General features: G+C 40.4%; 1 protein-coding gene across 2 annotated transcripts; it reads right to left on the bottom strand.

Moving 5' to 3' along the window:
* Positions 1–141: 141 nt before the first annotated feature.
* Positions 142–27217, bottom strand: USP46 (ubiquitin specific peptidase 46). 2 transcript variants are annotated; one of them, XM_004936029.5, is made up of 10 exons: positions 26825–27217; positions 25793–25914; positions 16413–16493; positions 15551–15764; positions 13678–13907; positions 9825–9901; positions 8967–9050; positions 8483–8680; positions 7560–7638; positions 142–6533 (listed from the first exon to the last, which is right to left on the bottom strand). In XM_004936029.5, the coding sequence occupies exons 2-10, from the start codon at positions 25871–25873 to the stop codon at positions 6432–6434; spliced, it is 1146 nt and encodes a 381-aa protein (XP_004936086.1). In that variant the 5' UTR covers positions 25874–25914; positions 26825–27217; the 3' UTR covers positions 142–6431. The 2 variants fall into 2 exon arrangements, with proteins under 2 accessions (XP_004936086.1, XP_420711.1); XM_420711.8 differs by lacking the exon at positions 25793–25914.
* Between the last annotated feature and the right edge of the window lie 745 nt (positions 27218–27962).

The raw sequence follows: 27962 nt of genomic DNA, 5'->3' as shown, positions 1-27962 counted from the left end.
GCAGTGAAATAAAAATCAAGATTCAGCAGTTTTTCCATCTGTGAGCACACTGACACCTTGCACTCAGAAGCATTTTTGTAGCCATTAACATCAATGTTCAGAGCCTTAGTCTGGCTCCAGATGAATTCAAAGCAAGCTGAATGGAAGCAACATCAGCTAGGGAGTTTATTTTATGTAAAATATAAACATGTTAACAGGAGAAAATACTGATTTCTTATGTTACAGCCTTAATATCCAACATGAGATTTATCTTACAGTTCTGCAGGTAGTGCATGGTTTAATTACATGTACATGATTAAAAAGAGTAGATACTCTGATACACACACGCTGTGTATTGTATGCTTTACAAGAAATTCAGTATTTTTATGTGTCCCCAGTTGTATGCCTAATAGTATTACTACCTCTTACTCTGTTTAAAAAACTAGCACAAAATATGTAAGTAGTTTTACTACCATTGCACCTTTAGGAACAGTTAGATAGGGACTACGTATTTACAGATATACACATCCAAAGCCTCAGACAAACCAGCTCTTTCCATCTTTCTGCCTCTGCTCTTTTTTCTTGCCTCCCAACACCCATATTCATGCCTTGATGCTGACTTTACTCCCAAAGAGACATGGGTAAGTGACAAAGCTCCTGTTAATGCTCATTAATGAAAACCACTGAAGCTGGAAAATCATCTCTAGGACAAGCACTTGAATGTAATACAGCTGCCCTACAGTTGCTTTTACAGTTAGAATGAGAGCTGTGAGAAGATGAGAAAATAACATCCAATATGATCAGAATCCATCATGGGACGCTAGAATATGAATGCAGTCGCAAATAGAAAGCTGATGTTTTTAGCACAGCCTCTTTAAGGAATGTACATGTACTAAGGGTTTGGGGGGTGGGGGAGAGTGAATGCAAATATTTCTGAATTATCTACTGTGACAGGCAAGGTGCTTTGTGAACTGCAAGGCGTCTTCCCAAATGGTTTGCTTCTGCCTTGTTGGAACCTCTGGGAGAAGGTGTAGGGTTATCTAGAATGTAAAACATCAGCTTCATCTGGGTAAACTGGGGGTTAAGGTGTTACGTGCCAGTCCAGACCTACAGCCCTACTACACTAACAGAAAAATCTCTTACTATTCAGTAATCTTATGTATAGTGAAGCTGCCACCTGTAACAGACTTCATCATATGCATTAGGCTGCCAAATTGACCATTGTGAATGGCACGGAAAAGTTAATTTATTGTATATTGTGCAATACTCCCAGCCCAGATAACCCAATGAAGTAGATTTATTAAAGAATTATAGCAACTCTGAGACCGTGAAATAAAAGGAGTTATGTGCAGTCTTATATTAAATCCTTCAGGCAAAGCCAGCAAACAAACCTCTTGGGGGTAAAGGATCATTAGTGTGTGGAAAGGTGCTGGTTTAGCCCAGCTGGTCCCATCAGGTGGGCACATACCTCCTGGTAGGTGTTATCTGACCTTGTAAGCAAAAGGGCTGTGCTAATCTAAATTGTTCTTGTGGCTGGGTTCAAGTAATCTCTTTGAAGTAATGCATGTTAGCTGGAAAGAAATTAAAAGCATGTCTATTGAGGCTTGCCAAGGGACATTTAAATATTCAGTGCCACGTTAAACTGCAAAAAAACACTGCAGCAACAGAAAAAGTCCCAGGCTTTCCATTGATCAAATAGAATACTATGTCTAAAAACCTAACAATAACTCTTGCCCCAAAAATAAGAAGTAACTTTCTGATATGGTTACCACCAGCACTTTTCCATAAGGAATGTCCAGTGCATGTGATAGATGGAGTGCTATGTTTTTTTAACACCAGCACATACCCTGCTTCTCATCTTCCCTTTATATGAACCCGAGTGGGGAGAGGAAGTGTTTGAAAAGATTTCTCTCCTTGCTTGTACACACATAAAGGCCACGAATAAATGCAGCTCTTCAGATTGCTCATGTTTGAGATTGCACAGAGAGCAGATAAAATGGTTAAGAGCAATACGTGTATTATCAGTGGAACACTGGCTTAACTGTCTGTTTAGTAAAAAAGACTCTTCCTGGAAGAAGTGGAGCTTCTCGAAATTATGATCATTGATAGCTGTAACAGATGGAAGGATTTCAGTCATTCCCAGATGGGATAGCAGGTAAGAGTGCAAACAAGACTGTGAAACATGTGGTGTTATTGCATTCATCAGGTATGTATTGCTATACAAGGTGAGAGGACAGGCAAGCAGTAAATACTGCAATTCTTGTTACTTATGAACAAATATGTATGAACAAATCTGGGCTTCTCAAATTTGCACCCAACTGGGACTCCAAACATAGGTATGGAAATTGGGTTGTAACTAGGTATGCTGGGTCATAAGCAAAGGGTTCCAAAGCAAAAGAATACAAAACAAAAAGTCAGCAGCAAAGTGCTAAGCTGATTGGAATTCCACAAGATTGACACTGATGCTTAAAGTGCTTGAGTTGTTTACACGTAAAAACTCAAAGTACATAAAAATTAAAATACAGAACTAATAATATTAACTGCTTAAATGATAATACAGATACATTAACAGAGCAACAAAAAAGAAATAAATTAAAACAGAATTTGATAAAATACTAACATGGAACAAAGCTAAAACTAAAACTTCTCAATATTTCTATACGCATTCAGCTGCAAGACACTGCTCCAACTCATCAGCCACAAGCAGCAAAGAAAAAAAAGAGGAAACAAGAAGGATCTGCTGCTGAGAGGCATCACATCATGGGTAGCTGCAAGTTATCAGCTCAGGTCCCACGTACAAGGTGCTGTAACAGGTGGGTGAATGACACGTCATGTCTGAAGGTGAACAAGAGGTGTGGCAGCACTTTAGGAGCCGCCACATAATACAGATTCCAGTTGCAGCTTTGATCTTCAGCATCTTTACTTAATCTAACGTGAAGGAAACACCTCCTGCTTTATTTTCTTCATCCCAGCTGCTAAAGGAATAAGATCTTTAAGATGCTGTCTGTTTCTCTGCGGTTACTTAGATTATTAATATAGAATTGACGGGAGTCATTTTGGGACTGCAGCAAGGTGTTCTGCATCACTGATATGTTTCTCCATCACTCCTTCTTCTGCCTCCCTCTGCTGTGTCCCAGAAATAGAAATTACATAAAACCCTGACAGCCTGCTCTGTGGAAAAGTTGAGGTCTGAGCTCATCCTCTAAGATAAGTGATTAATCCGCACTGCAGTGCTTCCGTGGGTTTGGTAGGAAAATGGCATAGGATGGAACTGTTCTTTTTTTCTAAGTAAGAACAAGATGAGTTTTTAAAGTTTAATAAATGGGCAACACTTCCCAGCAGCAGCGTATGAAAGAGGTAGAGAACTTCACTCAAAACCAAATACTATAAAAGCAGCAATTTTAGGGAAGCGCAGGGCACTGTTAGACATGTACTATCTTTATATTTTCTGTCTGCTGGCTGAAAAGCTGTGATTGTCCCAGATATTTTACCGTTCTTCCATCAGGGACTGGACATCTATGTATAAGCATGAGAGAAAGGATGACATTTTATTTAACCAAATAAAACGCTGTAGATCATACCATTGTTGCTGCAAAGATCCTCATCCTGCAAAACTCACATGAATGTTTTTAATTTGGCATAGATCAGAACTTCTCCCACGCAAAGCAAAACTGCTCACACAGCTGTGATGGACAGCTTTTGCCAGACTGAAGTCAAGACATTCAGCATGCTGTAGGTTGGATATGACTTATATGATTTATGGATAGAATTATAACTGCAACTTTTTGGAATCAAAAGAAGATACCCCTTAATTTAGCTGTTACTGGCATAAAGTGAGCATTCCGTGATACTTCAGAGTTAATGTCAGAACACTGGTGGTGGACTGGTGTCATATCAGTTCCATGATCTTTCATGAGATGAACCTTTCCAACAATTTGTCGTAGATCTTGTGCATTTCTTGTTAGTCATAGCAGAAGATTTGGGCGCTTCATTTTTGAGCATGGTTTCCATACTTGATATAAGGCTCATTCTACGAATTTTGTTCTCAAGAACACATAGCAATTATCCGTATGTTTTACAATCCAGAGCTGTGGTGCAGCTGGAGAAAAGCAAAGAGCATCCTATAATCTATCATTTAAATATTACTTCATATTCATAGAACCATAGAATCACCAAGGTTGGAAAAGACCTCTGAGATCATCCAGTCCAGTAACCAACAATTAAAAATAATTTGTCAGATAAGTTAATTCAAATATATATATTTTTAAATATCCTAAAATTGAACCAGTTTTAATGTTATTTTTATGCAAAACTACTTTACGTACAAACATGAGCTGCATTAAGGATGTTTTTTGTTGCTTGTTTGGAAACCGAAGAATGCTCTGTGAATGTTCAGCAGTAAACCGTGAAGTACAGACCCTTGGACCAACACTGGTGAGTGCTGATCTGGGAAATGCCTTCATTCATGAGCAGGAAATGCTCCCGTTTTAAAAGGCAATTAATTATTATATTTTTAATGTGGAAATTTGGAGTGCACATAAATAAATCCATTAAATAAGGATTTACAGGTTTAGCTTTTCACTGGAAAAGGTCCTGGGCTTCAATGAGAGCTGAAGTCTCCTGTAGAATGTCTGTCTTTTGCGTTACAGACAGAACATTTCATTTCATTATCAATACAAGAACAAGAATGGCATCTCAATTATGCTTATCTGTAGCCTGCATAACAGCCTTCATTCATGTGAGTGATCTCTGCAGAGCTCTGCTATTTGTGTACCCCAGGACCCTAAGGTTACACACTACATCTTTTTTTTGTACTGGTATAATGACATGATAAACCACAAGAAAATGTCATATGAAAAGCTCACTTCTGTTTCTCCTTCAGTGTAAAGTGCTACATTTCCTTGGTTTACAAGATGGCCATAGATAAATTTGTCTGTTCAGTCAGTGTTGGTGTAGAAGCTAGTATTTCATTTTCCCCATTATTCAGCAAAAATATATTTCACATTCGCAGTAGATTACAGTGAAAAATATTTTTCTCTTTCCTACAGAAAACTAAAATAGAAGGTTTAGCAGTGCTTCAGAAGCTGTTTTCAGAAACAGTATCTGCCACGAAATGGCAAGTAGGCTTCTAAAGGAAAAGTACCAAAAGCAACATTGTCTAATAAATACTGAATAAGAGTAAATAAAACAAGAGAGATGAGAAAGTGTCTTTGCAAATACTAGAATGAGTTCTTGGTCACCCTGAAGACAACAGGAGGTTTTTTGCCGTTGATTTAATTTGGATAGGTATTTGGGTGCTAAGGTTCAAGCAGTGTACAACTCTGTCAAACCAAGCAAGAGAGATACCCAGTGCTACCACTGCTTCATCCTGATTTCCATCCCTTCTCATATCCTACTGACACATTCTTCTACATTCTCTCTTTGCCTTATTCCAGTATGTGTGTTTGATGGTCTTATTAACCAGCGTATGACTATTGCCTGCCAAATTCACCCAGTAATGTCAGAAACAGTAGAACTAAGTCTGATCAAAATGCTGTCAAATATTCAAAACAATTGTAGGATGGAGTCCTGTTTTATGTAGTGTACCAACAGCACATATGTAGCTGGGCTGTGTCATTTCAGTTCTCATGGATATATTGTACACGAGCAGCGTGGTTATCTCTGCAAACTTAATTAAGTCAAGAATGTATTATATTGTTTTAACAGAACGATAAGCTCAATCTCTAAAAGTAATTTATCTCTGTGTTGCGTGTCATCTTGCTGACTTTATTCCAGTGCTCTGTAAGTTCTGAAATCTCACCTCATCTTTACTATCACATTGACTGGGCATACAATATTGCTTAATTACACTGTAATTTATATCCTTCTATGTGAATTTTAGGCCTAACGTTATACACTGACAGTTTTTAACAACCCCAAAGCTTAAATGATTATGGAAGATTAATTTTCTTCACAGTTGAGAGCAACATGTAAAAAAATAAAATAGCCTGCGACAATTCCAGTCGTTATGAAGCAGATTTTTTCCCCCTTACATTTAAATTGGTTAAGTAAGTCAGTACACTCCAAAATCATTTAGAACGCTTTTAACAACTTCAGCCTAAACACAGTGAGCTCTTCCATACAAAATACTGCTCTTGCTGGATTTGGTTTAACAGTTGAAGTCCAATTCTTTTGATGTGTAAATGTTATTCCATATAAATTCCACTAAAATCTGACTGCAGTCAACTTCTCAATCAGACTTAAAAACAACAAACTATCCTCTCCTCCTGAAAGAAAGTTCTATATGTCAAAAATGAACAGTTATGGTCAATATCACATAGGCCATTTAATGAGAGATGGGATATATCCATTTTTCAACCATACAAGATGAGATCTTTTTAAAAGTCAGTTCAGTGGGCCATCACCTTCTTTGCCTGCAGAGTTGTTGTGTGCAGTTGTCACAGTTTCCCAAGTCACTCTCTTGACTGGTAGAATAAAATATAACCAGACTCTGAATTTTTTGATATATCAGAGGTCAGTCCATAAAATTCTTCAATAGCTTGAGCATCTATTTTCTGTAAAATAAATAGAATCAATTAACGTACTGCTAAGTAAAAGAAATGCCAAGCATAGATTAAAAAGCTATATAAAAACAGAGGACAAATTCATTTATATGTTTCAGAGCAGCAGTTAGTTAGTTAGTTAGCAGTTAGTAAATTCTCTTTGCAGTTCGAGTAGTGAAATGGTAATTAGTGTTCAGGTGCTAAACCCTACTGATGGCTGTCATTGACATCAATAGGAATGTTTGCCTTGGAGAACCTAAAGGAATTAGGCTTTTTCAAATAACACAGTCTGTTTGGAATGCAGTAGTAAACAAAAAGCATAAATGTGATCTCATCTTTCTGAAAAGCAACAGAAACCCTCTTCAAGACGTGCTTCATTCCCAATGGTCCTGAAGTCCCAATTCTTACTTTACTCCAATGGATTTAAACCTGGGGAACTAGACTCAAGACCCCAATAACCCTAGTTATGCCAGGTGCCACAATGACATAAAGGGTTTGCTTGGGAAGGAACTGCGCTATATTTAGACAATCTGTAATAGCTGTGGACCGCATCCTTCACTAATTTTCATCCAGACAATCCCAGACTGACTACAAAATTCAGATGCTCTTATAACCTCCAAGTTGTTCAAGAAATAAGACTCCAAACAACCCTAACTTTACCCAGTCTAATTTTGCCAAGTGATGTTGTCAAAGATTGCAAAATAGTTCCTGTATGTTTTAAGTTTTAATGAATTAACTTGATCTTCTTATGTATAAAAAACATTCCAAATTAAACACTCAGAATCTGATATTAAAAATGTTTGATGTTGCTTTAAAATAAAACAGCTGTCCTTTACACTGACAGGGTAAGAACTACACCATTAATCATTCTGTTTGCAACCTAACTTCCTAACAGAGCTGAGCGAAATGTCACGTTACAACCAAGCTGTGGCTTTGCAGGCTAGTAATCTATACCCAGATCTTGATCAGAATTTTAATTCCAAACAAAGAAGAGAACATAAACTCAAATGTTGTGCTCATGACCTTCAGCATACTGACCTCTACAATGTCATCATCAAACAAGAGCCAAAATCCATGACTTTTCACAATAGTAATATAATGCCCACGATTCGGTCCACTGAAAAGGTAAATGAAGACAAATCTCAAAACCCAATATAACACTAGAAAATACCATTGGGTCCATTTCGATAAGTCACATGTCTATATAAAAGCAGGTGAAATTATAGTTACATGCTAAGAAGAATACAGTAAACCCATCTCTAGCAGTACAGTATATATGTTCTCTTTTTTTCTGCCTCATTGCAATGACCTAGACAACTAAATGCATAATGTGTTGTTTTGATTTGTGCTATGACCATCTGCAAATTGATCTACAAAGTACTTAATAATTTCCTCATAGCTGGCATCAACTACGGCAAATATTTTAAAAACAACATTAATTAATTTTAAGAGGAAATGGTTTGAAAATATCAGCCATGAATAGTAACTTACTTATCGTTTTTAGGTTAAGGGAGAACAGGACATCTCTCCAGCCCCAAAGATTTGTCTGTTTGTTTCATGTCTGACAATACTTCACTTCTGAGAAGCGTTAATAAAGCTATCATTTTCATTGTCCTGACAGGAACTGGCCGATCTGCTGCAGAGCCTACATGCTAACAGCCCACAGCCCTCCTGGCTCCAAGCTCTCTGAGTGGAGTGATGAGGAAAGAGACAGCATCCTTCTTCCTTTCTCCTGATTTCTATCTGGTGACTTTTGGGAGCCTGAAGCACTATTTTTCAAAGAGGTATGGATTTACTGTGAGAAAGGGTAGCTAAGAGCTTCAGGCCAAGGTATACTCAAGCTGAAGCAGCAGCACAGCTTGTGCCCTCTTGCACTCTCCCTCCATTTTGTCAGGCATGCCTCACCCTTGACAAATGCCTGGAACATGTAATAGCTTCAGTTAGATGCGAGGGAGTCTTACCTTCCACAGTGAACAACAACAGCTACTAAGTCGTACATCCGGTCTAAGTTGACAGCATCACCAGACGTATTGAAGAGACGTAATTCCAGGGGAAATACTACACGATAAGACAGCTTAGTATACCTGTGCAATTGCTCCATGTACTTGAATCTCTTGAGGTGTAAGGCAAGAATCATTGGTAGCTTTTTTACTCGCATCCTGTGAAACCGTAAGAATGCACACGGTAAAGACCTGTCCAGTTTAAAGCCACTCTTTCCTTAATGAGTAAATGTTTACATTAGAAAAGCACCTTGTAAGTAACAGTAGTATACTAGCAGTAACTTCTACACTAAGTGGTATAATAGCTTTGAATCTGTCTACAAGTTCTCTGGCCCACACAGAGCGTGTATGTGGGGTGCAAGTTATTGTGTTTGTAGAAATGTTAAAGAGAAGGCTTGTCGAAGTTCAGGAACAACATATTGAAACCACCCTGCTCTTTGCTTACCTTTTCTGTGCCTCTTGCTTACTGCAGCAGGTTTCACAGTAGTATTTCTGCTCACTACATAATGTCTCTGTGTTACTGAAGTCTCTGTAAGTAAATACAATTATCAGTTCTTCAAAGTTCTTAATGCTTTTGCTCCAGTGCCACGCTTGGACTGTGGAACTGGAATCCTAAAAGGACACACAGGATGAAATCTTCTTTCTACTGAAATCCAGTTTTCTAAAACACCTAAAGCAACTGTACTGGGATTTGCAAAGCGACTTACAGTATCTGGCTGTAGTGACAGCTTTGTATTAGGTGCTGAGACCCTCTGTGCAATACAGAGAAAGGGTCAGCTATCCCTAAGTGGGACCTATATCCTCATCTCTTAGAAGACAAGGGCCTGCCTAGATTTCAGTGTAGATGTGCAATAAGAAACTTACATGGCACAAAAGAAGACTTTTGGAATCTTTTGCCCTCTAAGGACTGTAGTGCTCTACAAAGAGCACACTTGACTTTTAATACGCACATAAATCCTAATCAACAAAGCACTTGACTAAAAGCTTAAAGATAAGCGCACACGAATCTCTTTGAAATCAATTATTATTCTGCAGCAATTCTTCCAGATGTCAAGGCAATCAAATTTTCCCCAAGAGAGAAATGTTTTTTTCTCTTCCAAACACATACATTGAAAGCAAGCATAAAACAAAATTCATTAATGTGTATTTTGTCACGAAAGGAAGAATCCAGTTTATAGTAATTTTCTTCTGCTTAGGAAAAGCTCAAAACACAATCCTATTCCACTTCTCTTTTCTGCATCCACTAGATTTGGAAAATATAACAAAGTCAGATAGAAACATTCAAAGGGATGCATTCATTTACCTTAGACAGTGTGTAATTGATGTGTTCTGCTCCACATCAACAGAAAGGTCAAGAAAATCTTCATCTTTGCTACTAACCTGTAGCAAAAAATATACATGTAAAGCAGATTTAGTAAAACATCATGCATCTAAATGGTGTATATATCTACGTGCTAATGCTAAAAGATGGAACTATTTCTCAAAACAAATTACACGAAGTATTTATTTCAATTGTTGTTGGTTTTTTTCCTAGATCAGCATGATCATACTCATTCTGCCAAGTAAGCAACCAGACCAATCCAGTTTCTGACTTCTGTCTGTTCCAATTATCCAAATCCACTGACCACAGACCGGTGACTGCACTTTGCTATCCACTGAACAGTGAGCATCATCCTGTACTTTAGCTCTGGTTGGTGTAGTTACATATGTTCTATTGTTACACAATACAGCCCAGCTCCCTATTATACTAGAATTTTAACTGTGTATAATGTATTACATCATGTAATCTCAGTTTACGCCCTGCATGATTATTTCCTCTATTAAGGATACAGTGAAGATGCTTTCATTGAGAAGTGTCGTATTCAAACACATTATATTTTCTCTCCAGTGAAAATTTAAAACCCTGACTTTGTGTTTCTTGTTGGCACACCTGCACTTCCCTGTGGAATATTACTGTTGATCAAGAATTTTAACAAGATTGAATAAGAGGTTAGAGGTACAAATGGCAAAGTGGCAGTATTTTGTAAAACTGCTGTGATTTTGCCAGTGTTTTCTTTAAGTGAAAAAAAGTCTGATAAAAATATTTTTAAAAAATATAATCTTTAAAACATTTTCAGAGTGATGAATCTTGGTTTTTGTTTTGAAAATGACTTTTCACCTAGAATGTTTAACCTTGAAGAAGATTGAATTATATATATACACATGTGTATAAATCTTCTACAACAGATAATTGTTGTACATCAACTGAGCCAAAACATTTTTCTCCTGAATTCTCTTGCATGGAAAATTGTGGAATTTCAGTGTTTCTTTGCAGACTGGAAATACGATTTTTAAATACCATTCATGTACCCTATAGGTCATCTCATTAAAGGTCCTTCGTCTTCTGTATCAGTTTTGAGATTCAAAATTAGGGAAATCCTTGATATGTCAATTCATAATAGGTGTAGTTTAACAACTCCTTGAGATAGTTGGGAACTCTGAGCTCAAGCTTCTCCAAAATTCAAAGATGTTCTAAACTTTGGTTACATTTGGAACCTCTCTCCAATAAATATTAATGAGGACTCTTTCAGGAATGGTAGACATAAAGAGATCTGTAAAAGGCAATCCCATTTTGGATCATCTCAGATCAGAAAGAACAATACATCTTACTCAGCATCTTAATATATATTTTTGCAAATTAAAGAGTGAATTAGGACAAGGTAACTAATTGAATCCCAAAATTTAGTGATCTTCTCCTCATCCGTTAATTAGTTTTTAAGGCCTTGAACACCTAGAAGAGCCATCATGGTTATTTTTCAGATGAGATTAACTAAGTCTGTAGCAGAATTACTGCCAGTGAATTTAGTCGTATTCATAACAACCAATTCTGTTTATAAAATGTTGCATGAACACTCCATATTTTGCTTTGTGTGAATGCATTTTCTTAGTACAACTAAACCTGACAGGATTGCAAAGTTCAAATCCAGAACTTCAGCGAGGGGTTCAATCTGCTGTTCTGACCCCAGACACTCATGCTCAAATTTCTGCAGGTCTGCAGGTCTGGAAATTATGTACTGCTCTGAGCTCATCTTCACATTATGTCATCCTACAAACATGGTGAATGCAGTCCAAATCAACCCTGAACCCAGAGAAACACCTTTAGCAGGATGAATTTTGATATTATCTAGGATGTACAGAGGCATAAAGTACATTTAAATAAAATGAACAGCAGTTCTTCAAGCAAAAATCCTCTCTGAGATCTGATTCTATCCGAAGAGCACAGGAAACCACAAAACTGGCAGCAATCAACTGCAGTGTAAACACATAGAATTCAAAAATAGAGCAACAAAACTTCAGAGAACATTGTGTCTCTGCTGCTGAAAGCAGAGTTCTGTCAGGCACACGGCATATCAAGAGGGAGGTTAAATACTTGGAAAAGTCTTTGGCAAATAGAGCATTTCATCTGAATACCACTAAGAAGTTAGGAATCCTGATATTGATTTCAGCGTATAACATATTACTCAAAGTGGGAGATGAGTCCATTCAAGCTAGAATAATACAACTATAACTAGAGGTCACTGGAAACACAGATTCAGAATGCACTCTTTGTGAGAATGAGAACTACGGGCACCTGAATGATTCCTCACACACAATACATTCATATTTTAGCAAAGGGTTACCTTTTAATCCTTTTTATTGTTTCTGAAAGATTTCAAGGTACCATAATAAAAGAAAAACAACTATAGAAGTATGCTGGGCAGAACACCATATTTGTGCATTCACAGGAAGCTGCAGACAAGCCTGCCTACCGCAGCAGCCCTTAGTGCTGTTTTTTCCATACAGCTTGATCACTTTGAAGTACAAACTGGGTGTTGTGTGGTTTTGCTATTACTCGGGGACACATCCTGACTTCATTACAGTTTTAGCAAACATAGGATCTTAGTTGAGAATCAGGCCACAACTGTTTAAAGAAGCTTGTCTGTCAAAAAGGATCCTATCCTTCCACTTTTTTATCTTGCTATTACTATGTGAGCTATCATAACTGAAATATACTAAAGAATTAATTTTCAATCTCTCCCTCTCACGTTTTCTCTTGAACAGTCTTGTTCCAGGTGGTCCACCCCATTTCTCAAGTTGATTGTCACTTTGTCGCTCTTCCCTGTCCCTGAACACAAGCTCCCAAGAAGTCATTTTCTTGGAGTACAGTGTTATCCTTTATGATTAAAGAATATCAGAATATGTTCTTCTAGACTTTTATCTCGCCTAAATTTGGCTGCCTAGAGTTAGACATTAAACTTCAGCCTGCTGCTGGAAGATGATTTCTCTGGGCACCTCCTTCCACCTTCATGCGGGTAATCTAAAGCTGTGTTTTCTTTAGACAAGTTCCATAGTAGAAATATTGGTCTGAGTTGGAAACATCATTCTTAGGGGAGATCAGTCTGTTGGCCCAATTTACAACACTGCTGCACAAACAATTGCAACAGCTCAGTGCAAGGACTGGAATGAGAACAAGCTGTACTGCATAGATGGAATACCTGATACTGCTCAGACTTTTATCTCACAGAACAGCCTGGAGACAGATGGAGAGAGACTCCTGAAGAAGGTCCTTTGCAAACTCTATCAGCTATAGAAGGTGCTGAGAAAACTAATTCATCCTTGACATCTCCCTTTCACAAAGCAAAATTTAGGTAAGATTTGTGAACTACATTGAAATTTACTGAGACTTCAAATATAAGAGACTTCCACCATTCTTTTAAGAATATTTCAGGAGACAAAAGAACACATATGGTTTGTTAATAACAAATCCTTTGTCAGTCACATTCTTCAAAATAAATTAATGCAAATCCATCTTAACTTTCCACTGGTTCTTGGAATAACAAGGCAAATAACTTCTCCTGAAGGTACAGTAGTAGAGAAGGATACTGATTAACTAGCAAGGGCTCTCAGTGTAGAGGTACATGTTACGACAGCCAGACTTGGCAAAGGTTAGCCAAGGAACACCTAGAAAAATAAATTTTTAGAAAAGAATATACTCACTTCAAGAAGTAAAGTCTACAGGAATATCCACAATTCTCAGATGTCTGAAAAGATTCATATATTTATACATATAAAATGTATCTATCTATTAAAGGGCAACAACCAAAAAAAAAAAAAAAAAAATCTATCCCAATGCTTACGGTTTCACAGTTCAAACATCTAGTTTCGTTAGTCAGTGTTCCCTGAAAAATCTCATGCACCCAGGTGAGTTCTTGCTTATTGTTCTCTTCAGCTTCGTTCATGTTGCCATTTTTCAGTTTCCCATTTTGCTTTTCCTGTTTCTTCTCCTCCTGCAAAATGTCGGCGATTGTATTCAGCAAGTAATTTAAAAACTCATGTGCATCCTGCTGCATGTAGTTGTCAAAGAGATCTGTGAAGAAGAGAGTCAAGATTTCTAAAGCTGAGTATACCTTTTATTTCAAGAAATCAAACTAAAGCCACTGTTTTCCAAATACATGCACTGGTCCTTACTCAGCAAAATACTTAGAATCACGCCAGAGAAAAGTACAATGGCTTCAGAAAAGCTACTTTGAGGGAAGGCTTCATCTCACATAACTTTAGCGTGTCTAAAAAGAGTAGGTTGTATTTGGAGTTAGTTGTGTAGGCTCCCACTACAGTTAGTGAAGAAAACAAGAGGGTGGTCCTCAGTGCAGCCAACTATCCATGCCCACTGTACAAGAAAATTGGTGACTACAGAGGGAACTTATATTAATTGCTTACACCCAGTGCTTAACATTAGGCAGTACTGATTCCCACCCATACACTCCGCATCACTGAGTACGGACAGTACAACACTTGGCTGGGGAAAATGAAGATGCTGGATGCAAACATATAATAATAATAGTAATAACATCATGTAACAAAGCTTATTTTTTGCACACAAGTCTGATGAGCACAGACTTCTCTTTCATACAAAACGCTTTCTGGAGCAGAGACTACCTCAGTGGTGATGAAAAACAGGCTTCTTCCCTAGTGAAGGCTTAACTTGCCCACCGCGTTGAAGAAAAATAATTTGCGTTCCCAAGAAATGTGTGGTTTTATCCCTCTGCTCCTGGAAAAAGCCCACATGGATTTCCTCAAAAATACTGTACAGTCTTCAGCTTTGCAGCAACTAGCCTGAACACAGAAGCACATTAATATATCCCAAATCTGGCCCTAATTTGAAAAAGCTGAAAACATAAGACCTGGTCCCAAAAGGTGATCCCAGCCATGTAGGGGCATTTATCGCTAAGATGACTTGGAGCTGACTTTGTCACGGTTTACAATGCCTGCTTTGCAATGGACAGTCTGCCCATTTACATGCTGTCACCAGGAGGCAATTTCTCCCAGGTGTTAACTCACAATTCTTTCTTCTCTTCATTCAAAGCTCCCTTGTTTCCAAGTACAACACCCACACTGATATGAATCCAGGCTGAAAAGGAACTGTGTGGCAGGCTTCCTTATTTCAAGACATTCCTCCCATCCCTTGGGAAGAAACACTAAAAGATCAGGCATATGCTGTTGCCAGTGTGGTGTTCAAAAAAGGCCTGATGCTTTGCAAAGTCAGACTGCACCCGCTGCTCCTAAGAACAGCAGCAGTGGTTGACATGCAGCCCACTGAACATCCCCCAAACACAGTTTTCTGTCCTACAGGGTATTTTGGGCTTGAACAGAGCACACTGCTTCAGTACTGCCAGCTGCCCGCAGTGTTTCCCTCTGCCATGCCACATTAAAAGTAAGAAAAAACTTGGGGTGGAATGCCACCCTCTTCCCAGCCCTAAGTGACTGCTCAGCATAGTCTGTCATACCATGCACTAAATCATCACCTCTGAGAACTCAGGAAATCTGGCATAGCTATTTCAAGCATAATACTGCATAACAGATAATATAATATTAATATCTAAAACCAAAGGAGTGCTGAAAGTAATTTACAGACCTAACCTGAACATCTGACTAATATGACCACATTGCCCAATGTTTAGATATCCCTGATCAGCTTACAGATATCTAAGAGGATTCCAGTTTCACACTTACCATTCTCTTTTCGTAACCTTGATATGAACTTCTTTGGTGGAATAACTCCGACTTTCTTCTTCTGAGTAGCAATACTGTGGAAAAGATCTGCCAGGCAAGTCAAGAGATTTTCCTTCTTTTTCTGTTGGGCCTTGTATGATAACACATTTTCCCGAAATGGCCGGCAAAAGTACAATGCCTGCAGCACGGAGTTACAGTAGCAGGTGTTCCCAAACTGCCATGTAAAAGCAAAAACAATCTTCATCTCTGTACATCACAAGGAACTACTCAACATCTGTCTTCTGTGACACAGCCATTTTGCCTGGCAGCTGCCGTAGGAATATATTTCCACAGCCACCCCAACAATGCATAGGAAAACACACGAAATTATGGTGTTCTAAATTAAGTAGGATATAACGTAAAAACTCCACTCACAAGAAATATATTTATTGCAAAGGATCTCCTTAAACTGACTTCCATATATCAGTACATTCCTGCTAGGCTCCATCTTACTGCTCAGTAGGAGACCTTGGAGATCACTGTATCTAAACTTTTATACACTTCCATCACATTCTATCAAAAATTAAAGAGACTATCCCTCATATTTTATAGGTAAGATAAATTTGATAAAGCTAGAAGTCTATGTTATAACCACTGGAAACATTCATGGAACACTAAACTGTTTTCTCTGGGGAGTATGAAGTTATCTTCAAAACATCTTTAAACAATTTTGCAGCCCATTCTGCCTAAAACTGGAACACGCACAGCACTTCTTCAAAACAAGGTAATCCTGCCTTAGAGCAGCATTGGGATGAAAAAAATAAATAAAACTCATGAAAACCATAGTTCTATGTAGGATTTGTCCATTGAAAATGGTACTTACATTGACCAATCCGAAGTAGTGTTCATTGATGGGAAACTGCTCTGGGCCAATGTCTTTTTCCAGAGCAGAGGCATTGGTGCCCTAAGGAGAGAGGGAAGAATTAATGTAAACTATTAAAATCGTAAAATAAAGTAATGGACATCAAGATAGGAATGCACTTTTTCCTTTCAGTTACAATTAGCCAAGATAACTCTACCCTACTAATGGCCAAGCACAACAGTCACCTGAGCCAACACAAATATTTGCAGTTGTAGGCAGTGAAGCTGGCCTGACCTGGGTGTTCTGATGATGGCTGACTTGAAGTGAACAGGTCACAACAACAGAGGTTCTCCTCCCAGACACCTCTCCCTTATTTCATAGTTTGTACTCAAGCAGCTGGATCCCATTACATTCTTGTCTCATAAAAATACTTGACTTCTAAAGTTATCTTGGATAAACCAGTTTTAGATGTTGAGCAGGTTTTCTAAGCATTACTGAAACTCTCCTGCATCCTTTCTAATTTGTCAGAGGCCTTTAACAAAACCTGAGCTCCAGAACAGCACCTTGTTCTAATAAGAGCAGCACAGAAGTTAAAAGTAAGCATAATACACGTGGCATTCTGTTCTAACATTGAAAGGTGCAAGTCCAAGTGAAAAGTCCAAGCACTGCCGTGCTTTTTGGTCAGTGCCTTAAATTATGTTCAGCTTTGTCTTCATTTCAACAGTAAAGTCGGTTTTACAGCTACGGGTCTGTAAAGTACAATCACTACTTCTGTGTGTGTAACCTATAGCTTGAATGTATGAAAATGCCTATTTTTAACAAGCTTAGATCACCGAGCTAACAGGCAACACTGCTGCTAGTGCCAGTGCTGTCACTCCTTGCTACTCTATAAACATACAGATCTCTGCAGGACATCAGTAAAAATGCTGTATTTGGAGAAGTATTCCCTATGTACAATTATTCGAGATCTATTGGTTAGCCAGTTCTCAGTCTGTCTGATAATTGCTTTACAATGGAATGGGAGTCGTTTTCTTACTGAACTTGCTCTGCAGTAGGTAGTATTAACTCATTAAGCCTTTGTAAATTGTCACGTAAGAATGGCACAGTTGGCTGACTTTCATTACAACATATGAACTGCAACCGCAAAGATGCCAACATGTAAAACTTCATTATCCTTTTGCTCTTTACCAGCTACCTCCCATACTCATATTTGATTTTTTTCCTGAGGTTGACATCAGATTGTATTTACACAAGTCCATGCCAACTCTATTCAGAATAAAAAAAAATGTACATGCAGCATTTTTCCCTAGTGCTCTGAAATGACCTGTGTTCCTGAGGCTTGTTCGATATTGGCTCAGAGAGTTCACCAATTAAAGTTTTTTTAATTTAGTGTTAATCAGATTCAGTAATTCTGGTGTTTCTCCTCAACATCCGACTTTTATTTCCTTCCTGCACCTAATATCAACATTGCTTGCTCTATTAGATTATTATTTCATGTCAGTCCATCAAAAGAAGATGATTTTACTCAACGGAATGAGCAGTGTGAAACCCAGCACTGGTGCTCCTTAACAACCTGTAAGCCTCGAAAGTAAAGAAGCTCCTTTAAGTTGGCTTCTTCCAGAAAAGCTCCAAAGATTCTGTGTTTCATAAACCCTTAACAAATCTCTTTCCAATCTCTTCCTTTCCCTTACAAGCACAGAGCTTATTTCTTAGACCGGGTATAGAGGATTTCCCATTTATTCCCTTTGAGACCATAGTAATTCACCTGCACAAGGCTCCATGAAAAGATTAAGAAATACGTTGTACGTCCTTGGAGGGCTCTACTAAGCCTCAATGAGAAACTCAGAGAAGGAAGGATCAGTACAAAGCCATTGCTGGCTATGTTTCAACTGAGATGACAGTGTGATAATTATGTAAGTTCCATATGAGGATCAGGTTTTTTTGCTTGGAGAGGCAGCCTTGCCAAAAATGCATACATTCAGCAAAGAATCTGAGTTCCCATGAGGGAGGAAAATGATAGACGTTTGCCTATCTGATACTAACAGCAAAGCAAACAGCTGCGGGTTTAACCAAAGTCTTGGCTGATAGAAGAAAAATCTGAATACAGAAGATCAATGCAACTTCTAAAGAAAACCATCCTCATACAGACTCATGGCACAGCATTCAAACCAATGCAAAGGTTTTCTTCAATTGTACATTTAGCATTCAAACTAAGTTCTCTAAATTAAGAATGAAATTGGATGTGGGTTGTTTTGTTTTTATTTCTGCAGGAAGATTTTTCCACACTGGAAAAAATTCTCCCTTTAGAATTCACGGGAAATAATGCCTCTCAAAAGTGACCTCCCACTCTTTTACAGAACGCGGGTTAGTGTATACTGTTAGCAGAATACAAGTGGTTGGCTGACTAGTTGCTCCTCTGTTACCCCTTTGCTTTTCCCCAGGCCTAGGTTTCTTACAGAGGATGCCAGATGGTTGTGACAAATCTTTTTCAACATTTAAATTATCTTGAACATACTGAGAGAAACAGCAAAACCTAGGATTTGCCAAACAGAACTATCACTGAAAAACAAACAAATCCATGATGCGCACTAACTTATCTTCATACAAAACCTACATGCTGTGAAGAAGCTCTCATCATAGAGCTGTTCTAGTGAGCTACATTTGACTCTATAAAACCAGGCCTTGGCTGTCGCAAATGCACAGTGAAGCACTATGTCCATCCCCAAATGAAACTCAGGAGCTAAATGCAGTCCTTGGATAAGCAGCCAAAACTCCACTGACTTCTCCAGGAGCTGTGCCTTCTTATACCAAAGTCCAAGAATATATATGTTAGAGGAAAAGAAGAGTAGGGAAAGAGACCTATCCTTCAAAGCAAGTTACGTTTATTCTATGGAGTAAAAAAAATCTTGACAGGCTCTTAAGTAGAATCAAACCATGGCACACAACATTAATTTCTATATGTTACATGTTTGACATACAAAAGCTCTTCAAAAGCGGTTGTTATGATGGCACGGGGAATGGTTGGAAATATTCTAACCTAAGTAAACCAGAAACTGTACATCCAAGACAGGCTTAAGCTAGAAAAAAAATGTTATTAGAGATGTGTTAAATGTGTGACTGCAGTGTTCGACCACGACTATTTACATTGGGTTTTAAGCATGATTGTCCTTGTTCCCAGGCCCAGAAATCACTCCAGTCACTTCTGCAAGTGAACAACTGCTCAAACACTAAAGAGCGGGTATCAAATGAATGGGACCAGGCTCTTCTGGTGTTGCTCAGTGACTGGACAATGGGCACAAAGTGGAACACAGAAAGTTCCATGGGAACATGAGGAAAATCTTTACTTTTATTGGAACAGGTCGCCCAGAATGGTTATGGAGTCTCCTTCTCTAAAGATATTCAAAACCCACCTGGAGGCTTTCCCGTGTGACCTGCTGTAGGGTGTTGGACTGGATGGTCTCCAGAGGTCCCTTCTAACCACTGTGACTCTGTGATAATGTTTCTAAAAGTTTAATTTGTACCTAACATCATATGAAACAGAGTTTTTTAAGTAGAACAAACAAACAAACAAAAAGCCTCATGTTCCTTTGGACTTAAACATATATACAAAAGAACAGTGCAAGGAAAACAAAACAAAATGAAAACAATGAAAAAACCCACATCACATTAGATCATTAAGTCATACGAAGCAGAATAACCAAATACAATTATTCTGAGGAGGATGAGAAATGAAATAGAGCCAAAATGAAAGATGCTGCTAACACAATACAGCAAATCAGACCTAATTTTGTATTCTGGTAGAGCTATAAATATGTCACTAACTTTCTAGGAATACATATGTGCTTCATTTAAAGAAAAGGAGTGCAGTAAAGAAATTGGAAAGTTTCCTAATTCACCTGTGGAAAACCTATTACACAGCTATTTTTCCAATGAACAGAAACACAATATGAATTACCATCAAACTAGAGAATACAAAGCAAGAAACAAGAAATACTTTGTTCACAAGAAAATCTAAACAAAATAAGACAAAAGACACATAAAATTTGAATTGTGAAAATGGATATTTAACCAGTACATAAAGAACAAGAGATCAATAGAAGATGGCAAAGAAGGGCTTCAGATCACATACACAGCTGTGAACTTTATATTCTTTCTCTTAGTATTCATGCAAAGTGAAAGCAATGTGCTAGAAATAGTGTTGTTTCCTGGAGGAAGAAACTGAAGACTTAAAGCAAACTAAGGGTGATGGTGGAGCTGGTAGAAGGGAGATCGGAACAAAAATAGATATGGCTTTAGGGCAGTATTTATGCAATGGTCCTCAACAGATATATCACCTACGCTCCATGTAGGACCTTGGCTTCCCTTGGGGACAACCTTGACTTCCGGAGAGAAATTGGAATACTTGAACACACCTCCTTCAAAATTCACATATGTGAAATGTCAAACCTGAAACATTTTTGTAATTTTTAAAGTAACAGAAAATGACTTAATTTAACCAGATTAGCATCTTTTTTCCTGCAAATAAATGTTTTATTGTTCCATCAGAACAGCTCTTTTGAGTTCTTGCTGCCAAGAGATAAAAGAGGAAAGAGAGGGTGCCATGAAAAACAGAGGGGATCATAGTAAATAGCAAAAAGATACTGACAGACCTAAAAGTCAGTATGTGATCATATTATTGGAAGAAGGGTGTTTTAAAATAATAATTGTGCATATTTTCTTTAAAGTTTTCTGACCATGAAGACAAATTATACAAGCTTTAGTTGTCTGACTCATTTTTTTTTCCGCTGGATGCAGTGAACTGTCTCCAAACATGGATGTACATATTGCATCTACTGTGAATAACTTCAGCTCTGTCATTGTGCTCTTACCAAGAAACAGAAAAAAAACCTGAGGCCTAAAATCCTGAATCACTTGACTATTGTGTCCAAGATTTTTAAGGCACTCTGTCTTATGTGCCTTAAAGGGCAAGTATTGGATGCAAGGTTCTAGTGAAGACCTACAAGTTCCATATTTAAATCCATAAGTAATTTTGTTTTTAAATATTGACCTTTAAAGTTTCCATAATTAGGCAACATTTACCAAACTGCATTCTCTTATGAATCTGTCTCCATTCTTAGTTTATTTGTTCTTGGGTTAGTGGCACTTGGGCTTTTTCCTGGAACAAATAGCAATTTTTTATTTTCCCCATTTGCTCTTCAGAACAAATAAACTCAGTATGGCCTCGCAAATGAAAAAGAAACTGAGGTTTGCTCACAGCCTGTAATTTCCTCAACAGCACTTTTGTCTGGGCCACAATGATGACACTCGTGGTGCCTCAGAGCATTTTAAAGGTAAGGCATCTTCTAGACTTCATCATAGCTGCCCCAGCTGGAGTACTCTTTGTTAACATGGAGGACAGTGGAGGACAAAAGACAAAATATCTTAATTAAATCTCATTATAACATGAATTATGAAGGCTGCAGATATACTGGAGGACATGCTTAGAATTCAAAATGTTTTTTTGACCCATTACAGAAATGCTCTGAAAATGGTTGAAATTCAGCGAAGGCAAGTACAAGATTTTGCACAGGAGGACATGAATCACCTGCACGTATACAGAATGAGAGACACATAAGCTAATAGTTCCTGAAAACAAACGAACAGCAATGTCTGGAGACTATAGCGTATTATTCAGATGGATAAAAATCAACGATTCCGCACTATTTAAAAAGACAACACAATGAAATTCTTACAGACAGGGCCCTAAAAAGTTCTTAAAGTGACCTTCCAGTTTAATTTGTGTTCGTTTAGACTTCAGACAGGACCTTGTGCCCAGGTTTGGGCGCTAGGCTTCAAGAAATACCAACGCAGCCAGAGAGAGTCCAGAGGAAGGCAATAAAAATGAAAAACTTAACCCTAGAAGAAAATGACTTGTAAAAAGGGATGAACAGGGTCACGTATAAGATAGAAAAGACTGAGGCAGGGCATGAGAATATTTTCAAACACGTAACATTTATTACAGAAAGGAATTAGTCTGTTCTTGGTCTCAAGGGTGGACAGAATGAGAAGTAGGAAACTCAAGTTATGGTAATGTAAATTCAGGTAAGACCTTAGGAAGAATTCTAGCCATAAGGGGGCTGAATCGTTGGGATAGATTGCCTAGAGATGCGTAGTAGTCACTGTCACCACAAGTCTTCAGGTTGGATAGACATAGATCAGAAACAATATGGGTTTATCACATGAAATTTCAATGAATGGTCAGGGACATTGTGGTTTTATGACATTTCAGATGCACACATTATTAAGTGATTAATAGCGAAATTAAATAAAATAATCACAACGATATCCAGTATTCAAGCTGACAGGAAAACATCAGCACAACATCTTTCTCTGCAAAGTCTGAGCCTGTTCAGGAGCGTGTCCAGGAGCATGTTTATAACGGAGCTTTGTTGTAACAGATACAAGGCAATTTTTCCCCAGAAGTACTGATACACTGTGAAGTTGGGTGTACATAATGTACACAGATGCACAGAAGTGTATCTACCAAACAGCCAAGCAAGGACAGATTCATGAGGCAGAGATTTTGCTGACTGCTTCTCTAATTGGCCATAGCTTACACTCCATAGACTGGTGGCTCTTTATCCCACCAGAATCTTACCTCCCAAGTGTCGCTCACCTGCCACGCACACTTTATCAGGGCCCAGAGTCAGTTTTTAATCCATCTTTTCCACAATTCAGACTCACTCACTCAGCCTTACTGAACTGTAACTAAGAGGTTCCTTTTCTAAAGTATTTAGCATAACCACCGTTTGTTTTTCTTAATTCAGCAACTAGAAGCCAATGACTATATGCAACAAAAATAAAATACTATACTGTAAAACATGAATTGTTATGAATTGTCCTAGTGTGCTTATCATCTTCTAAACAACTGGGAGGTGTATGATGACCACTTCTGCCATAAAAGAAGTATGCATGCAAGGCAGTCTCTGTCATTGTATTAGGATGTTTCCCACCTCACATGTCCTCTAATACTACAAGTATCTTTCCTGGAATTCTGATGGAAAGAACCCTTTCTGTTTGTCCCTCTATTGCTCATTTACCAGCCATACTCTCAAGTTTTTCATTACTTCATACAGATGCTACAGTAATTAGACTTCACATTCCCTATATTTGTCATCTTTCTGTATTTCCTGTAGGTCATGCTGAAATGGTACACTCCTCTAAAACTGCATTGCTTGAATTGTCTATATTAGTATTTTCAGAGGTAGCAATTTATTTTCCTTTATCAAACCACAACATTTTTAAAAGGAATATCTGTATAACATCTACTGAGAGCAACTGTGAGGTATCTCAAAAGATATTTTGTGTCGGAAGCCATCTGAGCGTGTTCAGAATGTACTGCTCATCAATTTGGCAGGGCGTGCTGAAGTGCAGATCAGATTATTTGAAATACTCTTATGAAATTATGAAAGGGGAAACTAATATCTGTTTTCAGCAGAACTCTAAAAGGTATTTAGGAGAAACATGGCCCGTGGATCTTGTTAGCCATCTTCGCAGAAATATGTCAATACATTCTGAAATGGTTAGATGCTGTTTGCTGCATGTAACAGTAATATTCCCCAGGCCATGGCTGCTGCATGAACTCAAGGCTGTATCAAAATCTCATAAACACAGAAATACACTGCAGGGGATTTCAGTGAGCAGCAATCTTAAATGGACAGCATGCCTTTCTGCCTTTGATCCAGCATTCTGTACTTGAGTTGTCTGGCATGTCTCACAGAAATGATACAAAGAGGATCACGATGTACTATGGTCTGAAAACACACCCCTAGTTCATGCCTAGAGCCTACAAGGCTGACATGACATGGGGTGTTGATATTCCTTCAAAGAGTTTCTTCAACTTATCTTATGCTTCTTCACTTCTACTGCATCTACCCAACCCAAAAGCTTGTAATTGCCTATTGCAGACATCCTGCTGTGGCCAGCCGGTATACAGCCCTCGTGGATGACCTCCCAGCATCTGCAGGGCAGTAAGAAGAGCTTTTTGGGATCTCCATCTCAGTGAGAGTGGCCACTGTGCCCACACATGAGTGCCACCAATTCCTTCAGGTAGAGGGGCATTTGTCACCCTCTAGCCCTAGCAGAAATAATTTTACCTCCTTGGCTTTGTTAACCAAGTCAGTGAATAACTAATGCTATTGTAATTATAACAAGGGGTGTGTGTGTGCGGGGGGAGGGGAACTGGAGAAAGACAACAAAGTAATTTTAAGTCTAGAAGTTATGCATTTCAATCTATGCTGCAAATACATATGCCAAGTGGAAGGGGTAAACCTGTTTTTCTTACTGGTTAGTTCCTACTGTGTTTCCCTCAGCATATGGGAGTTAATCCAGCAAATCTACAGTACTGGATCTCCTTTGCAAGCAAGTTAAAAAACTGTCCCTGTCTTCCTTTGCTTCACTATACTTGTTTTGCCTATTTCTTAGCCACAGACCATGAGTAGCTCAGTTCTTCAAGCATTGTGTTATACTGCAGGAACAAGAATCAGGGAATAGAGGTCTTTGGTAGAGTTCTACAGATGCTTTCTATCAATCTAGAATGGCAAAAATAGTTTATACAAACAAAAGGTTTGCTTATGTAACTCTAACCTTCCTAAGTGCCATTCTTATGGAGAGAGGTCCCAGCTCCTCTTACAGTCCACCACTCTATCTAGGCGGGCTCATCTTCAGAGGAGCCATAATGCAGTGTTACTGGTACTTTCAATAGTTTATGTTTAGCTTAAAGACCCGGATTCCTGTAGCTTTCTGAAAAACCCAGCTTTTGTATCCTAAAATAAATTAATAATCCTATGGGTTATGCAGAGAAGGCTGAATATGACCAGTATAACGCAGTGTATCTAAAAGCCACGTACACATAAACTAAGGTGCACGCAGCTTTAAAGCATCATTACTGTTAAACCAACTTTACCCTCTGTCTCAGCGTGGATGGAATGAGTCAGAATTGTCTTGAACTGTGAGCTCTTGTGTGAGACTTTAATTCTTCCATTTCTGACAAGCCACTTTTGCAAGATCTAATGGCAGCAGCTGAGCAGCACACCTTTAGAATAAACCCAGCAGGTTTGCTCTGTCTGCGCAGGTTTTGGGAGAAGCAGACTGTATGCAAGCACATGCCTGAAGCACACGAGAGAAATCACGGAGCTCCTAGAACTTTAAGCCAACGCTAAAGCCTTACAACCATCTAACAGCCTCCAGCTCCCCTTCATGCAGTGCTTGTTGCAGTATCCCTGACCCACAGGACTGGAAGGTATTAAGAGCGGTGAAAAGCTGCCATTGCCACAGAAGGGAGCAGCTCACACCCCGCGCTCCCTCCCCAGCCCTGCTGACCCGCGGGAGCCGGGCCTCTGGGCTGTGCCCGCCTGCCTTACCCCGGAGGCAGGCTCCGTTCTCCAGGGCAGCTGAATGGTATGTGTGGCATTGCCAGCACAAGGCATGCTGGGGCACCACATGGAGGGAAGCTGGCAACTGTGTGGAGCTGCTCTTGAAGAACCTGGAAATAAGGGGGAAAAATAACAAACTAAACCAACAAAATGTGCAGCAATTGGCTTCTCTTCTGTTTGCACCGGTGTGCTTAGCACTCGCTCGTGTCTTCAGCAAGTGTGCTACCGTCTCAGTGCATTAATAAACCTTCGACTGGTGTACTTTAGGCTCTCCCCCACCAAGAGGCTTAAGAAATCCAAACCGAACCAGATGCTCTGAGCCAGTAGAGTCAGGACTGCAAACAGACCTAGGCACGGTGGAGAAATGGTCTTTTCAACTATTCCTGGGATGGGAATGGCAAAGCTTGAACACAACAAGCAAAAAGATTAATATTTCCTTATTTCTCCCTCACTACACGGTGCGAGTTAGAGAAAGTCGAGTGCTTCGGGAGTCATTTGTAAGCAGCAGTTCTCTCTGGGTGGCACCCAGCAGGAGAAAAACCCTGACAGCAGCTAAAGCTGAGACTTCCTAAAGCAGCCCCCAGCCTCGGGACTAAAGCCTCTTACACCGGAACACTCCGTTCCGTGCATTCCCCGGGGGCTGCTGGCCGCACGAGCCCGCAGGGTGCCTGCCTGAAGGGATTTAGCGGGCTCACTGAGCGGGTAGGCATTCAGAGCCGAACTCCGGGGTTCCTCAGCGGCGTTCTTAGGGCAGGAAGAGGAAGGGCAGAAAGGAGGAAGGACGGGCGGCTGCGGCTCCGTCTTCAACGTGCGTCGGCCGGCGCCAGCCCCGCTCCCGTCGGTGCCTCCGTCCCTCCTCGGGACGGTCCGCCGGGCCTCGGCCGCCCCCAGGCGCAGCCTGCCCGGCTCCCCGCCGCCGCCTCCTTTCCTTCTCCTCCTCCCGACGCCCCCGGGCAGCCCCCGCCGCCCCTCCGCCGGCCCCGGCAGGCCTGCCGTACCGCCCCGCCCGCCGGCACTCACCATATTACAGATGGAGGCGATGTTTCTGACAGTCATTAGTCTAAAGGTTGCAGCGATCCCACACCGCCATCTTTACGAGGTGAAAACGGCCCCGCTCATGGTGGGAAGAGCGCAGGAAGGCAGAGGGGGTGTCGGCGGCTCCGGCTCGGGGCTGGGATGAGCGGGAGGAAGGCCTGCCCGCGCCCCGAGGCGCAGCGGGGAGGAAGGAGCTCGCCGCCCTCCTTCCTCCTCCTCCCCGCGGGCGAGTGACCGGCAGCTTTAGCGGCGCGGCTGGAGCAGCCGCATCTCCGCTCCTCCCGCCCCTGCCTCCCCGCACGGGCCGCAGGGCCCTGGGCTCCCGCCGGAGCGCTCAGCCGCGCCTCTGCGCCAGCCGGCCCCGCTCTAATCCCTGCCTTCCTCCTCCTCCTCCTCCTCCTCCTCCTCCTGCTGCTCCTCCTCGCCCGGCGGCTGCAGCTCCATCGCGGAGCGGCACTTTCTGACCCGCGCTGACGGCGCCGGGCCGGGCAGTGAGCGGCACCCGGCACCGCCGATGCCAACGCGCCTCGGGGAGGGGCGCGGGGCTGCGGCGGCAGTGCGGGGTGCGCTGCCCGGACAGCTCCGCGATGCCCCTGGGGCGGCCGCCGAACTCGGGCTAAAGGGCATGAAAAATGCCATTTGCAGGCAGGAAGGACAACGAGGCGGAGAGCAGGCAGGCAGGGCGACGCGGCGTGTGACAGTGAGAGCAGCACTGTGCTTTGGGACGCGCTCTTCGCACCCAGCTTGAAGGGTGCACGAACCCAGGCGTTTTACAGATTATTATACAGCATACAGGAGCGTAACACTGCCTTCTCTACGTGCATTGGGGTCGCTGCCACTCGTGCAGGCATTTACTTTTACAACAGCTGTGCAGGGACCGTGTCCGTGTTACGAAGCATCTTAGTGCCCAGTCACAAATCTACAGCACGTGGCGTTTACACAACACTGCCAATGCAGTAAGCTCAGTTCATCTTCAGACACCGCAATAAATGGAGGCCCGTGCCATCCTCCAGGGCGTGAGGGCATTAAAAGGTAGGAGTGCCTTAAATTTGCGCTTGTGGTGAGGCACAGTGATGTTATCTTGTGGCCATGCAGCAAATCTCATGGAGAAGCAAGGATGGAG

Source organism: Gallus gallus, chromosome 4 (genome assembly GCF_016699485.2).
Source record: "Gallus gallus isolate bGalGal1 chromosome 4, bGalGal1.mat.broiler.GRCg7b, whole genome shotgun sequence".
Taxonomy (NCBI): domain Eukaryota; kingdom Metazoa; phylum Chordata; class Aves; order Galliformes; family Phasianidae; genus Gallus; species Gallus gallus.
This window is presented reverse-complemented; position numbering and strand designations above follow the sequence as displayed.